This window comes from Mus caroli, chromosome 4, assembly GCF_900094665.2.
Source record: "Mus caroli chromosome 4, CAROLI_EIJ_v1.1, whole genome shotgun sequence".
NCBI lineage: Eukaryota > Metazoa > Chordata > Mammalia > Rodentia > Muridae > Mus > Mus caroli.
This window is the reverse complement of record NC_034573.1, coordinates 135,132,207-135,149,349: the sequence shown is the minus strand read 5'-3', so window position 1 is coordinate 135,149,349 and position 17,143 is coordinate 135,132,207. Positions and strand designations below refer to the sequence as shown.

Here is a 17,143-nt window from a genome sequence, read left to right as displayed (position 1 = left end):
CAGCTGCATTACTCAGCTCGAGAGCAGGTCTGTTGAGACTAGGACAGCCCTTACTGGAACTTTCAGTGGTATCCACTCATATCTGACCAAAGTACTTCTTGAGTAGGAGTGATTCATTTCTAGGTCTGCACATACTGGCATCTGATGCATCTCAGGACAGAAGGAAAGTGGGGGGGGGGGGACCCTGAGGCTGGAGGTCATTGCACAGGCAGCTTAAGCCCAGGTTGGACCTGTGTGGTTTCTGTTGAGCTGTGTCCTGACTTGGGGGTGGCTTATCTGTAGTTATCCAAGTAGAAGTACCCAGCTAGACCTGCAGACCAGATGACATTTCAGAGAACATACCAGCTCTGTCTAAGGGAAGGATCTGTCTTAGAGAAATTAGCAGAAGAGCCTGGCTCAAGAAGTGGTGACAAAAAGAAGGTGGCACGTATGGCCAGCCCAGAATGGGCAAGGGAGGGGCACTGCGAGGAGGAGGCATGGGAGGAGTCCAGTTATATAGACTGCAGTGGGTTATGACCCTGCTTTCACTGAGGAACCTAATCAGATGTCACATCTGCCTTAATAACAGGAGCTATCAAGGAAGAGGCAAGCAGCGATGGGGTTGTGGGGAATTTTGTTAGGCTCCTGGATGAATGGTGGGAAAAGCCTGAGAAGACACAGCAAGTGTTTGGGAGGAGCATACAAGTTCAATTTTACCCAAGTTCAGGTCTCAGATGGGGTATTCAAGTATGCATGCTTCAAGAGAGTTCAGCCTGCAGAACTCGTGCTGCATTCTGGGCCCGCATCGAGGGGCATCAACTCTTTTCACATAAGGTGCCTACAATAGCCTAAGGCTCCACATATCTTGATACCTTTCATCCTATTGTTATTTTCCAGCCCAGGGGTAAGATCTTTCTTTCTTTCTATTTCTCTTTTACACAGATTTTATTTATTTCTATCTCATGTGCATTGGCATTTTTGCCTGCACAGACATCTGTGTGAGGGTGTCAGAATCCCTGGAACTGGAGTTTCAAACAGTTATGAGCTGTCATGTGGGTGCTAAGAATCAAACTTAGGTTCTCTGGAAGAGCAGCCGGTGCTCTTAATTGCTGAGCCAACTCTCCTGCCTGAGTAGAATCTTTCATTCAGCCTGGTGATGTTTTATTAGATCCTTCTCACTGCTGTAATGAACTGTAACAAATTTGGTGGCCAAGAGTGTATTGTTTTGTGGCTCTAAGGAGTGGAACAAGCTGAAAGGAGGTCACAGAACCGTGCTTCTGTTACGCTCCAGGGACTCCTTGTCCTTCCTAGTTACCTCCTCCATCCTCAACTTCCCCAGGGCTCTGGCCCACCTGGTTGCATGGTCTAAAGACTGTGGTTGCATTGGGAATCAAAGAAGTGAGCCAAACTTGCCAGGTTCCACAAGAATTACATTGATCTCTTCTAATACCTGAAAACTTCCTACCAGGTTCCTCTTCCCTAAGGTTAGTCTGGCTTTGAACTTCAAATCCTCCTCCTTCTACCTCCTGAGTTCTAGGATCACAGGCATGTGTCACTATCCCAGATATCTCTTTATTGTTACAGTTATTTATTTGTGCACATGACTGTGTGAACATGCATGCCAGGATGTGCATGTAGAGGTCAGAGGACAACTTGCAGGAATTAGTTCTCTCCCTCCTTCCACCGTATGAGTCCTGAGACTCGAAGTCTTCAAGCTTGGAGGCAAGCAGCTTTAACTACTGAGGATTTCACTATTGCAGAGATCATATGAACCCTGCAATGGGAAATCCCTCAAGTGTCAGCTCTGTCTAATGTCACAAGCCCTTCCAGCAAAGAGCTTAGAGAGGATGTGGAAGAAGGGATGTGTGTGAGGATTTGGCCCTCCATTGCTGGCATTGCAAATGGAAGATGTGGCCTAGTGGTATGTACTTGTTATTGTAACTAAACACACAAGGCCGAGTGCTTCAAAGAGGTTTCATTTGGGACTGACAAGATGGTTCAGTGGGTGAAAGTGTTTATCACACAGGCCTGATGCCTTGGAGTTTGAGCCCCTGCACTCATGTAAGAACACCAATGTAGAAGCAGCCTACAACTATAATTCCAGATGAGAAGGGAGGTGGGGATAGGTGACTACGTAGTAGAAACAATGGAAGACTCTACTCCAAGATGGAAGGTGAAAGCAAGGAACTGATACCTAGATATTGTCTTCTGACCTCCACAAGTGTGCATTGTGGCATGTGTGTGGCACACAGACATACATACACAGAGAGAGAGAGCGAGTGCGCTCACACGTGCAAGCACACACACACACACAGAATACATAGAAGCACCATCATCATCATCAACAACAACAGTATTTTAAATTTTTAGAAAAGAGGTTTATTTGACTCCTGATTGTGGGGCCTGGAGAGTCTAGACAGTGTGGTGCCCAGTGTTCTGTGGCACAGGAACTCTCAGACCTGTGGTTTCAAAGATCCCTGTGATAGGGGATGGAGCACTGTTTCAGTAGTTAACAGCACCTGTTGCTCTTTCAGAGGACCAGAATTTGATTCCCAGCACCCACATGGTGGTTCATAACCACTTATAACTCAAATTCTAGGGGATCCAATGCCCTTTTCTAACCTCCATGGGCACCAAGCACACATGTGGTGCACATACTACATACAGTCAAAACACTCACACATAAAATAAAATGAACATATCTAAAGAAGAAGAAAAGAAGCTTTTGGTGGTAGCCAGATCTAGTGGTACAGGCCTGTATTTCCAGCTAGTCAAGAGACTGAGGCAGGAGGATCATAACTTGCCTGGAAATTTTAGTGAGACCTTCTAAATAAAAACAGAGGCACTAAGGCAGAGTAGGCAGAGTGCTTGTCTAGTATGCACCAGGGAGTTGGTTCTTCTCAAGTACCAGAGAACACAAAGCCAATAAAACAAAGACCTTTCAGATCTGGAGAGATAGATCTGCTGTTAAAAGGCTTGACTCAGAACCCAAAACAAAGGCCTTTCTGGTGTCTGTACTGTGAATGGGATGCAGGGACAGGGTAAGTATGAGGTCACCCCGAGAGAACAGGAAGGTAAGGAAGAACTGGTGGATTAGGGGAATAAAAATACAGTTTAGGCAGAGGCAGCTACAGGTGGCTTAGTCCCTTTATGGGACTAAGAAAGCTAGGGCCTTCCCCCAGCGCCCCCCCCACACACACACTTGGGGCTCCCTCCGTGGGGCTCTGAGTGACAGGCTCCCATTGCTACCCTGGGCATCCAGAAGATAGTGCAGGTTGTGAACTTACACAGAATTTTAGAAAAGAGTCCCCAATTATTCTGGTGCCATGGTTCTCTATGTCCAGCTACTCGGAAGGCTGGGGCCTGAGAAACATTTCATAACCAGCCTTGGCTACATAGCATGACCCAGTGTCAACAAAGCAAAGCCAAACAAACAGCCTGCATTCTAATTTACCAGTTATTCAAATATTATCCATTAGAGTGATCTCCCTCACATTCCTCAGCAGCCTATAATTCAGACACTGAAATTGGTTGGTTGGTTGGTTGGTTGGTTGGTTGGTTGGTTGGTTGGTTGGTTTAGTGGTGCTGGGGCTTAAGCCCACGGCCTCATCCTAGGCAAGCATACTACCACTGAACTATATCCCCAATCCTCTACTGTCTCCCCACCCTCCAAGTTCTTTTGAGATAAACTCTTACCCTCTTTCCACCTTACCAGCCAGGTACCCAGGATGGACTTGAATTTGTCTTGCCTCTATCTCCTGAGTGCTGGAACTGAGTGCTGACTTTAAAAAAAAAAAAAAAAAAAAACCTTTTGAGACAGGGTCTCACAGGGTCTCAGGTATCCTATATACAGTTAAGGGAGACCTTGACCACTTAATCTTACAGCCTCTGCCTCCTTAGAGATGGATTCCAGGTATGTGCCAGCATGATTTGTTCTGAACTGACATTTTCATTATTATTTATGTGAGGCTGGTGTTTTAAACTCTGTTCCTCCCACTCTTTAATTGCTGAGCCATCTCTTCAGTTTCTGTTCTGACATTTAAAAATGGGTAAATTGTAGAAAGTCCCTTAATTTGGGCTCATGATTTGATATGGAGTATGGGGTGACATGTTGTCCTTTCCAGTACACTGGACTTTTTAAAGATAACCTGTGGCTGAGATGAGGGAGGGGGAGAAATGGAGACACGGTATAGTTCAAATCTCCAATTTGCATTTGGTTGCTGTGTGAGTTTAGGCAAACAGCTGTGCCTCTCTGGACTTCAGTTTCCTTATCTATAAAGCAGGAGTTGACTGAAAGTAGGCTGGCTTTGGAGAAGTGATGCGGGGAACCATATACCTTTTCACCTGCCCCGGGTGGGACAGCAGGGATGTAAGCAGACAGATGGTTCTCAGATGGTTCAGGGCCAGGGCAATGCTGCCTCATGCTCTTTAGCTATCAGTGAGACGATGGGGCAGGCCAGGAGGGAAAACCCAGGGCAAGGACATAAAATTTTCCCATACTCTGAAGGCCCCACGGGGCTGAGTCCTCACAGCCCCAGCTAGCTCTGCCTCAGGCTTCTGTACTCACGCAGGGAGGGGCCCATCAGGGAACTGCAGCTTGTGCCGCTGGGTTGCTACCTGGAGGGTCCTAGGAGCACCCTAGCCCCACCCCTGTGACTTAAGAAATAAAAGCTTCTTCAAAGGACCTGCAAGAGACAGAGAGAGAGAGAGAGAGAGAGAGAGAGAGAGAGAGAGAGAGAGAGAGAGAGAGAGAGAGAACAGAGGCAGCCTGTGCCTCCCGACTGTGCTGTGTGAATGTCTCAGTGTTCTTAGCTGCTGCAGTCAGAACCAAGTATCATACATACTAGGCAAGCACTCTACCACTCAGCTACAACCCAGCCCTAAACCATAGGTTATATTTATCATTTCAAGTTAGCATGGTGACATGATTTCAGAAGTGTCAAAAAAAAAAGTATAGTTAGCACCCACACACCCACCTTCCAGCACCACTAAGCTTGGTCTAGCTCTCTGAAGTTTCCACAAATACAACACCCCACCCTACCCCCATTTGCATCCCAGGCTGGCCTTGAATTCATATGTAGCCAAGGCAACAAATACAACACCCCACCCTACCCCCATTTGCATACCAGACTGGCCTTGAATTCATAGGTAGCCAAGGCAAGTGTGATGGCGGGTCTTGGTTGTATCCTTGACACATCTAGGAAGAGAGAAGCTCGGTGGATGAATTGTCTCCCATTAGTTTGACCCATGGGCATAAATGGGTGGGGCATTTTCATGTTGGCTAATTGATGCAGGAAGGCTCACTTTGGAGGTGCCATCCCTGAGCAAGTGAGTCTTGTCGGTATAAAGAAAGAGGCAGCCACTGTGAGCCTGGGAAAAGCCAGTAAGCAGTGCCTCCTCCATGGTCAATGTGTTAGTTTCTACCCTGACTTTCCCCAATGATGGGCTTGTCTCCTAGGTGATTCTAGGTCCTGTTAAGTTGAAAATCAATGTTAACCGTGACAAAGCTTGTGAGACACTGGGCGTGGGGAAATAAAAGGAGTGGGAGAGATGACCTGCGTCTCGCCAGAACTCGGGGGCACTGGGCGGGCAGACTTGGGTGATTGCCATGGGACCCCAAGGAACCGCGGCTGGATGGGCATCAAGCCGCCAAACTCCCCTCTGGTGGGTAGGGAAAACATAGTCTTGGGGTTCTCGGTCTTGGATACCCCAGAACACCGCTGGATGTCTCGGAAGAGCTGAGAACGAAGTGGGGGCCCCAGGGGCTGCTCAGTCAGCTCCAAGGCCAAAGAGAGAAGGGGGGGGGGGCGAAGAAAGGTGGTTTCTGCAGGGGCAAGAGTCCTTGTTCCGGTCTGGCAGCTGGAAACGCTGGGAGGCCTTCCTGCGGGAGATTAGACGTGGTTCTTTAGGGGAAAGTCTATTCCATTGCTCCAGCATGGCGGGTCCTGATGAGCAGTGATGGTCCATGTAAAAACTTTATTGTAGAAAAGCAGAGAGAGAGAAAAGAAGCAGAGGACAGCCATGTCCCTGTGGAGAGAGGGGCAGGGGGGGGGGGAGAGAAGGAGAGTGAGAGGTGAGAGTAAGAGAGACAAGAGCCTCAGGTAACTGTGAAGGTGGAATCTAGCCAGAATACCATGAGCTTGGGACATTGCTTGTGTGACTGATAGCCTCAGGATTATGGAGTTGAGGGCTCATGGTATCAGGAGCCTAATGTCTGGGAGCATAGCTTACAGTTACAGTTCTGTCCCTTGTAGAATTTTCTACTGGGTCTCCAGAACACAGACTGCCATTCACAGTCCAACAAAAGCCCATCTCCCAGTGGGGCTTACAGTTGAAAGAACTCTAGAAAGCTGCAGGACTTTATTCCCAATAATAAGTGAGGCCGGTATTAATCATGAGAGAAATGCAAAGAAACCATACCACAAGCTATCACTGCACCACCCCACCCCACCAAAGCTACTGCATCTTTTAAAAAGCAGCATTGATACCGAATGCAAATTGGCAACCTTCATGCATCGGTTAGTGCCAACAACAATGCAGGACAGATGGCAGCCTTGAACATTGCAGCTAAATGATCAGCGCAAGAGCTTGGGGAAAAAAAAAGCACTGGATGGAGAGCAAGGCTAGGAGTGTGACTCAGTTGGCAGAGTGCTTGTCTAGCATGCCTGGAGCCCTGGATTCCAGCCACAGCTTAAAACCCGGGTGTAGTGGCACATGCCTAGAATTCTAGCACTTGGGAGGTAGAAGGACCAGTAGTTCAAGGTTATGCTTAGCTATTAGTTGAGTTTGAGGCCAGTCTCATCTATTTGAAAGTCTGTCTAGAAAAGAAGTGGGGGGGGGGGCGGGGGGGNGGAGAAAGGAAGAAAATTAGATGATGGTCTATCAGAACTGGCACTTAATTCACTATAGCTGTGTTTGGAAATTGCTACATAGGCTAGCACATGCCTTTAATCCCAGAACTCAGGTTCCAGGGGATCTGACACCCTCACACAGACATATATACAAGCCAAACACATTATTTCCTTTTTTGTTTCGTTTTGAGACAGGGCCTCAAGGTATAGCCCTGGCTGTCCTGGCCTTGGACTCACAAAGATCAGCCTGTCTCTGCCTTCCAAGGGCTGAGAGTAAAGTGTGTGCCACAATGCCCCCCACCCCGAAAAATAAAACAGACTGAGCAGTTTGCCCTATGTCAAATTCAAGAGCAGACAGAATTTATTAATAGACATGGTGATGGGTTCATGTTTTGTTTCCAGAGGGAGAATCTGAGTTTGCTGGGCATGGGCAAGGTCCTGCCTGTGTCTCGGGATCTGGGCACTTTTCCATCTGGGCATGCAGGATTTCAGCTCATATAAAACTTTACCAGGTGTTTTTATTGCTGCAGTTGTCCCAGAGACATGGTGGGAGGCTTGTCAGTCCCCTGGAGGAGAACACTGGTGGGACTAGCTGCTGCTATGGTTGATAGCTTGAAGGTATCTGAGAGAACTAACTGGCTGAGAGGAGGGGTGCAGGGTGGACCTGTGAACAGAGGAGGGTATGGAGATTCTTGGGTGTTCTATTTGCATCTAAGCTGCCGTTGTTTCTGCGGGGATATGAGGAGTCAGGAATTTCTCCTGATCTCTAGGACTGTAGGTCTCAGCCTTGACAGTGAGCAGATACCAAGCAGGGACTGCAGGGTGGAATTAAGGGTGGAAGTCTGGCCTTATCTCACCAGCTTCTCTGACCCTCCAGGATCGACCACTCAAGACCACCTGTGCGGGAGACCTCAGCCACTACCCAGGGGAGGCTGCCAGGAACTGCTGCTACCAGTGCCCCTCAGGTGAGTATGGGATACCAAAGGCAAGAGGTAGATTGTTTTAGTATATGATATCCATGGAGGAACTGGAGAAAAGCAGGGGTTGAAGAGGGATGGATAGAAGGCAACAAAGATGATCATGATCATGGTTAGCTACAGGTTTCCAAAGGCCATCTCTAATGTCACAAGGTCTGGGGAATGGCAAGGCTGCCTTCTAGGCAGACTAGGGCTGCTGCTGCCACAAGGATGCAAGACCTTCTCGCCCTCCTCCTCCCTCATTTTATGAGTATTTTGCCTGGGTTTATGTATTGTTTGCATGCAAGCTCTTGCATAGATTAAAAGAGGGTGTCAGATCCCCTGGAACTAGAGCTGCCATCTGAATGCTGAGGCTTGAAACTGGGTTCTCTTTCAAGGAAAGCAATGAACCTGCTATCCTACCTCAGTATCAATCGAGCTGGGACTGCAGGACTATACTACCTCACCCCAACCTTTACAGTTCATGTCTGCTCCAAGCCAGCACATGTGTTCGTCCCAGGCTGCCCTGGGCTGCAACTTCTATGGGACAGAGCTTGCCCAACCACTGCTGGCTTCCTGGAATGCTCCTCCACCCCTAGTACAGTGTGAGTTCTAGAAGAATTTCAGGAAATCCATCTGGAACAATCTTCAGGCCTGAAGATTAGAAAAGGGGTTATGAGCCATTTTGATTCCCTGTGACTATGATCAAAAGTCTCAAGCACATGTCGGGGGTTCATTGGTGGCTGGGGTATGAGGTGCAGTTGTGGTGCTGTTTCTGAGATCCGGGAATAGATGTCTGCTTGAAAGAAACATTAGCTATGACAGTTAAGGGTGGGAGGAAGTCTCTGTCACTGGCTCAGTGTATCTGGCCCCTGCTTTTAGGACAGCATCAGAGGTAGGTCACCATGTCTGGAGGGCTTCCTGTGGGTGAGAAGTAGTAGGCCCATGTACCCAATATTAATGCTTCCCAGGCACAATGTCTGGAGGTGGGTGCAGGTAGTACTGTACAAGGTCATTGGAGATGTGACTATAGCTAGGTGAGATGCTTGGACAACTGCTTAGCCCTGTGTTCTCTGATGGAGCAGTCTTGCACGGGTTACCAGATGATGTATCTGAGAAAGAACTTAATAATGTCTATTCCCAAAAATGATTTTAAAATATTTCTGTGGACCTTGAGAGATGGCTCAGTGGTTAAGAGCACTTCCTGTTCTTCCAAAGAACCCAGGTTCAGTTCCCAACAACCTCATTAGGCAGTTCACAACTGCCTGTGAACTTCAGCTCCAGGGGATCTGACACCTCTGAGGACACACATACACACACACACACACACACACACACACACACACACACACACAAAACATACACTCATAAATACACATATACATAAAGAAAACTATTTGAGCTGGGTGGTGGTGGAGCAAGCCTTTAATCCCAGCCAGAGCCAAGTGGATTTCTGTGAGCTTGAAGCCAGCCTGATCTACAGAGTGAGTTCCAGGACAGCCAGGGCTACACAGAGAAACCCTGTCTCCCAAAACAAAATAAAACAAAACAAAACAAAACAGCCAAACAACAAGAACAAAATTAAATGTTCCTGTGATGATCCTTTGATGACAGCTTGACAGAATCCCATGTAGCCTAAGCTGCCTTTAAACTTTGTGGCAGCGAATGCTGGCCTTGAACTCCTGATCCTCTTGCTTCTTGCCCTCTCCCAGTGCTGGGATTAATTACAGGCCTGTGCTACTATACCCAGCTTCTCTTGGGTTCCTTCCTGCCCCCTACTTGCCTCCCAATCCAGCTCATCCTCCTCTCTATTCCTCTTTGGGGTCCTGCAGACCATTGCTTTCCCCTAGTTAGAAACTGGAGGACCCAAGGACAAGGTTCTGTCCTGATTAGGTTTCTGTCCAGAGCTCTTCCTGGCTTACAGTCTGACCGTACCACCTTTCTATGGTGTGTACTCCCTTTTTCATAGAGACCCACTCATTCCATGGGTTTAGGGCTTCTGGTGGGCTCCTTTATACATAGTGAGCTCCCAAACCTCTGTCTCTCCAAATGAAAGTTAAGGGTTTCATTATGAATTGGGGGTGGGGAGTGGGGCGTGTGAGCAATTCTAGTCCACAGTGGTCTCCTCCCACCTCCCCATCCTCTCATCTATTCCTGCTCCTCATCTATTCCCTCCACCCACCCTTCAATCCAATGGCAAGATCACTTTTGGAAGAGGTCATTTCTTCCAGCTCTTCCCGTTTTTTTTTTTTCAGGCCTCTGGTCCTTTGGTGCTGTCTGTTTCCTTTACCCCTGCGTGTCCCTTTCTGCTATCTCCATCCTATTGCAGCTCTGAGACACTACCTCTACGAGCCTTCCTTTGCTGCAAGGGACTGGCTTCCTGCATTTCTGTTCTGGTTGGTTTTTGCCCTTCTGTCCACAGAGAGGTGTGGCCACAGTGCTATGACGTTCTGAGGCCACAGTTCCAGTCAGAGAGAGAAAGACACTTGTCAGCATGACCCCTAGGTCTTAGGCTTTCTCCACTTAACAGCTGGGACTTACAGACAGGGGCTGCTCCCTCCTCTCACTTCCTCTAAGGCTCAGTGCTGAAAGTGGCTGAGCACCTCAGGTCTTTGTGGTGGGCGGGGCGTTTTGCTGGAGTTTTATTGACCCTGTGCTTCCGGACAAGCCACAGAGGAAAACCAAAAAAACCCCTTCTTCCGTGTTTTGGGGAAATTTCTGACATTTTGCCCGCCCTCTCAAATCAGCGCTCAACTATGTGGCAGGGTTTGCACGTGGGTGGGCTGGTAGAGGAAGCTGGAAGACCTTTGAATTTGAGAGGCTGAGAGGTCTTCTCCTGTCTGTCCTCACCTAGGAGGGGTGCCTTGCCACCTCCTGACAGTCACTTCCCAGTTCTCTGCTGACATACCTGTGGTGACAACTCACTACCTGCATCATAAAATGACCAACAGCACTTATGGTTCAGGCCACTACAAAGGAGGCCTGGCTCTTTCCCCACAGTAGCACATAAACCTCATAGGAAGCCAGAGAAGGAACTTGAACACGATCCACAATCACCTGAGCTCAACCCTGAGCTCCTTCAGCCTTCCTTGGTGTTCTGGACCCCAGGCCTTGTTCAGGGTTGGGATGGGGAAGGCCCTGATGTCTCTCCAGCTTCTATTCATGAGTCAGAAGAACATAGGTTCACCAAATATTATCCAGGCCCTGCAACAGGAGACTCAATGATTGCTGTAAACAGAGATACCCATCCTGAAAAGTGTGGGAGTATTTCAGGTAGATACATTTAGATACTGAAATTTAACTCCCCAGTCGTGACGAAAGGAATATGCTACCAAGCCAGATTTAATCAATTTTAACCAGAAACTCAGTAGAAAAAGCCAGAGCATCCATCTTGAAAAACGCTCAAGAGATGGGGCTTATTGGTTGGTGGTCTGATGGTCATGTGCCTATGTTGAGCCAATCACAATGGTGAGAAAGATAGCACGTCCTGATTGGTCTGTTGGAGTCACATGCCTATTCTGAGGCCATGATGGGGAAAAATGAAATGTTCTGATTAGACCACCTCAGTCATGTGCTTAACCTGTGATGAAGCAGTGGGAAACACACGTGACTAAACAAACATGACAGGCTCTGGCAGAACAGATAGAATCTGGCAGATATCATGTACCCTTTGCCTCCGTCATCATCCTGCATCTCCTGTCCTCTAAGTTTGGGAGGAAGATTGCTGGGTGGTTCCAGGGCCTCTCAGTCAGCTTGAATCAGTATCTTCATGGCCTTAACTCCCCATAGTCCCCTCAGTTCCCTCAGAGAATCAGGACCTCTGCTGAGAGTGACAGCCAGCACTCAGACTATACTTGCTGAACTTCACTGACGCTTCACCCTTGTCCACTCTAGGAGAAACAGATCATATTGTCACTATGAGTGAGGTCGCTGCAATTGTCCATGGTCACGGATTGTCAGGTGGCAGCCCAGGAATGCCAGATCTTCCCCATACCTGGGCTGCCCTTTTGTTCCCAGTGACCTCCATCGAGGTCCATGCTTCCATCTGTAACACAATCATTATCTGATGCAACCGTGGTTTAAAGCAGAGATGAATGGGGTTTAGTTATGAGAAATGGAGGGTGGAAGGCCAGCCTGTTACCAAGACAACCTAGCCTAGAACTTCTCTGCTGCTTTCCCCAGGGTTGTCTCCAACACAGCCATGCCCACAGGGTCCTGCCCACTGCAGGAAGCAGTGTGCACCTGACTACTACGTCAATGAAGACGGGAAGTGCACAGCCTGCGTGACGTGTTTGCCAGGTGAGAACCTATTCTCTCTCCCTGGAACGTGTCTCTTGGGGGAGGGTGGAATCTGAGAGGCAGGAAGTATCAAGATCTGATCTCCTGGTGTCTCAGTTTACCTCTCTGGATTTGAAGATTGATATCAGCCACCATCTTTTGCATCCATGCTTTTCACAAAAGCATGCAGTATGCTCCCTGGAGGGAGAATGAGCATCATCACAATGCCCCATGAAGGACCCTTTTCGCAACCCGTTTCTATAGTGAAGAATCTGAGGATTCATAATGTGAAGGGCCTTCCTGGAGCAGTCTGAGAAGTGCCCTGGCATCAAGAGCTGCATTCTTTCTTAACAAAGAAGGTGATGCTTCCAGGAGAGTTCTTGAAATAGGTTCTTCTAATATTAATTGCTTGTGTTTAGTGATAGTGTCTGGCATTTTCTTTTGGTTTTGTGTAGATGGTTAGGTTGAAAGACATGTTGAGATTGTTCTCAAAACCTAATAATCATATTTAATCAAAGCCTTTTTAAAAATGTGTATTTTGTTTATTGCATGCAAAGGTTTTTCTAAAGATTGTATTTTCTTCCTAATTGTGTGTGTGTGTGTGTGTGCGCGCGCGTGCGCACGCGCACGCGCGCGTGTGTCCTTCTGTCTCCATGTCCCAGGTACTGGGATCACAGGTCTGCACTGCCATGCCTAGTTTATGCAATGCTGAGGATGGTACTCAGGACTTTAATCATGCAAGGCAAGCAATACTCTTAGTTACTGAGCCATCTCTCCAAACCCCCACCCCCATCTTTTTAAGCATGGGTTCTGGAGATGAAACTCAAGTCCTATGCTTTCACAGAAAGTGGTTTATCCCACAGCCATCTCCCTCAGAGGAGACCATTTAGTAGTCAGACTCCAATACAGAAGATGAGCTAGTGTGGCTATGTATTGCCGAGTTCATTCCTCATCATGATTCATCTGGGATGCACATGGTGTGGGATTAGGCCATGGACAGTGTATCTGTGCCCAGAACATACAGTGCACTTCCTAAAACTCCTCATGCTTCTGTAGTTTATCTTTCTATCCTCCTCACCGTGGCAACCACTGATGGCTTTCCTGCCTGTACAGTTAAAACCTCAGTTTTGCTGGAGGTCCATGAAAATCACAGTGTAATGCCTTTTCAGAATGGCCTGTCACACAGTTACGTGTACTTCAGTTCTTTCCATATCCTAGGACATCATATATGTATGTGTGTGTGTGTATACATATATATAGTGTGTGTCATATATATATATCTGTGTGTGTGTGTCTATGTGTCTGTGTCTGTGTGTGTCAGTGTCAGCTGATGTTAGGAGTCTTCCTCAGTCATTCTCCAACTTCCTATTTGAGACGGAGACTCTCTCAGAACCTAGAGCTCACTGGTTCAGCTACATTGGCTGGCTAGCCAGCCCTAGGAGTCTTCCCATTTCTGTAGCAGTCATATAGGGTCCTCTCAGTTCAGTTTTTTACATGGGCCCTGGAGATATAAACTCAGGACCTTCTGCTCTAAGAACAACTGCTTTTACCCACTAAGCCATCTCCCTAGCCCCACATTTATTTGTTTGTAATCTATGTTGTAGTGTGCAGACATATGGGCTGGAAGTGAAGGTCACCCTCACACTGCCCCTTTCATGCACATCAGGAGAACTGAGGAAAGGCACAGAGTGACAGCCAGCTGGTCTGACAGAGGGTCATGTGGCATCTTACCTTCATCCTGGGTTGTCCCTGTGTATACTGGACCCCACCCTTAGCTCCCCTCTTTCCCTTCCATGACCCTCTCTGTGTCTCTCAGGCCTTGTGGAGAAGGCTCCGTGTTCTGGGAACTCTCCTCGAATCTGTGAGTGTGAGCCTGGCATGCACTGCTGCACACCAGCAGTCAATTCCTGCGCCCGCTGCAAACTTCACTGTTCTGGAGAGGAGGTTGTCAAGTCTCCAGGTGAGTGTCCCTACCCACAGCTCCTTAGTAGCTACTGTTGTGCCCACCACAGGCCCCCTAACATTCCCACCACTGTAGGATAACAGATTGAAGCTTCTCTCCCCATACTGTGATGTGTGCAGCATCTATCCGAGGTTTCTGCTGCTCACTGCTCACATCTGCATCCTGTTAGAGGTACTCTACTGGCAGAGGCCCAGGCCTAGTTAAAGGAGGCTGTGGGCCCATTTGAAGCTTGGAGTCAGGGACCATTCTCTGGTGGTCCACAAGTAAGTAGGAAGCCTCAAGTCTCTACCCTGGGATTTATCTGACAAATTAGAGCTGCCTTCCCTGTGTCAGAATAGGACATTTTATTGGAGAGAGGGGTACAGAGACATTAGGCAACAGATTAAAGGCAGAGAAATTACTTTGCTTTGTTTTTTCCCCCAGTTTGCCTTGTGACATCAGGCCTTACCATCGCCAGTTTCTAATTTTTTGACAATACAAGGGAGGAGTTCATGGTTAGAGGAAGAGATAAGAATCATGGAACTTCACTGGTTGCCATTAAAAGTGGTGTTTAGGAGGCTAGGCTGATTCCTTAGTGAGACTCTGTTCTCAAAAAAGGAGGTGGTGGTGTGCTTTCTAGAAGAGAGACATGGAGGTGGGGGTGCAAAAAGGACACTATAATCACATAAACTCCTCGTGGGGCAAACCGATGGTGAGGGGTGAAAACTGCAAACCCTTTTCTCTAACCGGTGTCCTTGGCTTTTCTGGCTCCTAGCTTCATGGGCTTTTTCCAAATTCCTGAATCACAGAATGCTCTGTACTGTGGGACCCTGTCTGCAATCAGCAACGTAGCTGAGGGCTGGGCTGTATCGAAGCTTTTCACCTGTGGATGGGGCCAGTTCCTTTAACTCTTTCTCCTTGCTCCTATGATGAGGAGATGTAACTTAAAGGCTTCCGTGTTTGTCTGTCAGACAGAGTCTCAACCTTCCAGCTAGCATGGCTAGGCTGTCTGGGCGGAGTTCCCAAGACTGCCACATGGGGGCAACAGAGGCCTGTCTCTGAAGTCCTGCCATTGCCATGTGTTAAAAAAAAAAATGCTTAAAATGTGGCAGGTCTAAGTTAAGATGTTCTGTCTATAATGCTCAGTAAGTTTCAAAAACCTACCATGTAAGCGAGAATACAATGTATCTTGTTATATTTATATTGGTTACCAACTGACATAGATCATTATGTTGTTAGATTATGACTTTCTGAGACCCGCTCTCATTTTGTAGCCCAGGATGTCTTGTAAGTCACTATGCGGCAAGACTGGCTTCAAAACCACAGTAATCCCCCTGTCTCATCCTCCCAAGTGTGGGTATGAAATGTGTGAGCTGTGTGTGCATGTGTGTATGCATGCATGGACACACGAGTGTATGAGTGTGTGTGTGTGTGTGTGTGTGTGTGTGTGTGTGTGTGTGTGTGTGTGTGTTGGGGACTGAACCCAAGGCCTTACATGTCATACAAGGACTATACCAATAAGCAATACTCCTAGCACAAAGACATCATTAAAATTAATTTTTTTTATTTCTTTATTTATCTTTTGAGACAGAGTCATTCTGTTGCCCAGGTTGGATTTGAACTTCTGATCTTGCTTCCTCAGACTCCTGACTGCTGGGATTACAGGCATGTGCCACTACACCCAGATTCATTTTTATTTTTCGATTTATTTATTTTATGTATATGAGTGTTTTACCTGCACGTATGTCTGTGTACCGCATGCATGCCTAATGCCCACAGAGGCAAGAAGAGGTTATCGGATTTCTTAGAATTGGAATTATAGAAGGTTGTGAGCTGGGGATTGAATCCCATCCTCTGAAAAAGTATCCAGTGATCTTAACTACTAAGACCACATCGCTCCTTTTATTGAGACAGGGTCTCATTATGTAGCTGTTCGCTGGCCTGGAACTCACTATGTAGACCAGGCTGACCTGAAACTCACAGAACTGCTCACTTCTCAAGTCCTGGGCTTAAAGGTGTGCGTTACTGGCATAGTGACACAGCACATTCTGTCAGTGGCCCTGCCACAGTCACCTGACCCTGTTCATCTCTGGAGCCCCTGTGGACTCTCCCAGAAGGCAGCTCTGGGGGATGTAGGATTTCTGGTTGTGAAAGGGGAGAGTAACTTCTGTTTCAGCATAGCTCCCAGATAACCAACCACTCAAGGCTATTATAGACTTTCTTCACAAGCATCGCGTGTTTGCAGGGCAGATTCCATCAGCTCCTTTCTGTGGGTAGGGAGTTTGACACCCAGAGATGGCAGTTGAGCAGCCCAAGAACGTAAAGCCAGGATTGAGTGCTCAGCTGAGCCACGTCAACTTCATCGCACTGCTGACCTTGCTGTATTCACCTCCACTGAAGCAGTTGGGGCATCTTCTAACTCATGTGGGTCACTCCCTTCCTCGGTGATGAGATTGGCGTTGGGGTGTGAGAAAGTACAGTACAGGCAGTAAGGTTGAGCACTTACTGTTTATTACCTAGTATGACAGACTTGTTTTCATGTGGTTGTTTATATAAACAGCAGTCTAATGAAGACTGTTATGATCACTTGACTGCCTGGCTTAGTAAGAATGTGGTAGAGATGGAGGGCAAACCCAGGAGTATCTGATGGTGGGTGTGTGTCTGTGTATATGTCTGTGTGTGTGTGTCTGTGTCTGTGTGTGTGTGTCTGTCTGTGTGTGCCTCTGTGTGTGTGTCTGTGTGTGTCTGTGTGCGTCTGTGTATGTGTGCGCGCACCTGTGTGTGTCAGTGTGTATGCTTGTGCTTGTGTCTGTGTGTATGTGTCTCTGTGTGTGTCTGTGTGTGTGTGTGTCTGTGTGTGTGTCTGTGTGTGTGTCTGTGTGTGTATCAGTGTGTATTTATTTGTGTATGTTTTTGCTTGTGTCTGTGTGTGTCTCTCTATGTGTCTCTATGTGTATGTGTCTCTCTGTATGTTTGTGTGTGTGTATCTGTGTCTATGTGTGCCTGTTTGTCTCTCTGTGTGTATATGTCTTGTGTGTGTGTGTGTGTGTTTATTTGCGTGTGTCTCTATGTGTATATGTGTATGTGTCTTTGTGTGTGTGTGTGTGTATCTGTGTCTATTTGTGCCTGTCTTGTGT

At 47.5% G+C, this 17,143-nt stretch overlaps 1 protein-coding gene across 1 annotated transcript in view; it reads left to right on the top strand.

The window, feature by feature from the left end:
- The first annotated feature begins 5,529 nt into the window (after positions 1-5,529).
- Positions 5,530-17,143, top strand: part of Tnfrsf8 (TNF receptor superfamily member 8) — a 35,476-nt gene continuing 23,862 nt past the window's right edge. The window contains exons 1-4 of the mRNA XM_021161268.1: positions 5,530-5,643; positions 7,708-7,795; positions 11,969-12,085; positions 13,881-14,024. Coding sequence (XP_021016927.1) covers positions 5,530-5,643; positions 7,708-7,795; positions 11,969-12,085; positions 13,881-14,024 — 463 coding nt within the window. The remainder of the gene's footprint in view (positions 5,644-7,707; positions 7,796-11,968; positions 12,086-13,880; positions 14,025-17,143) is intronic.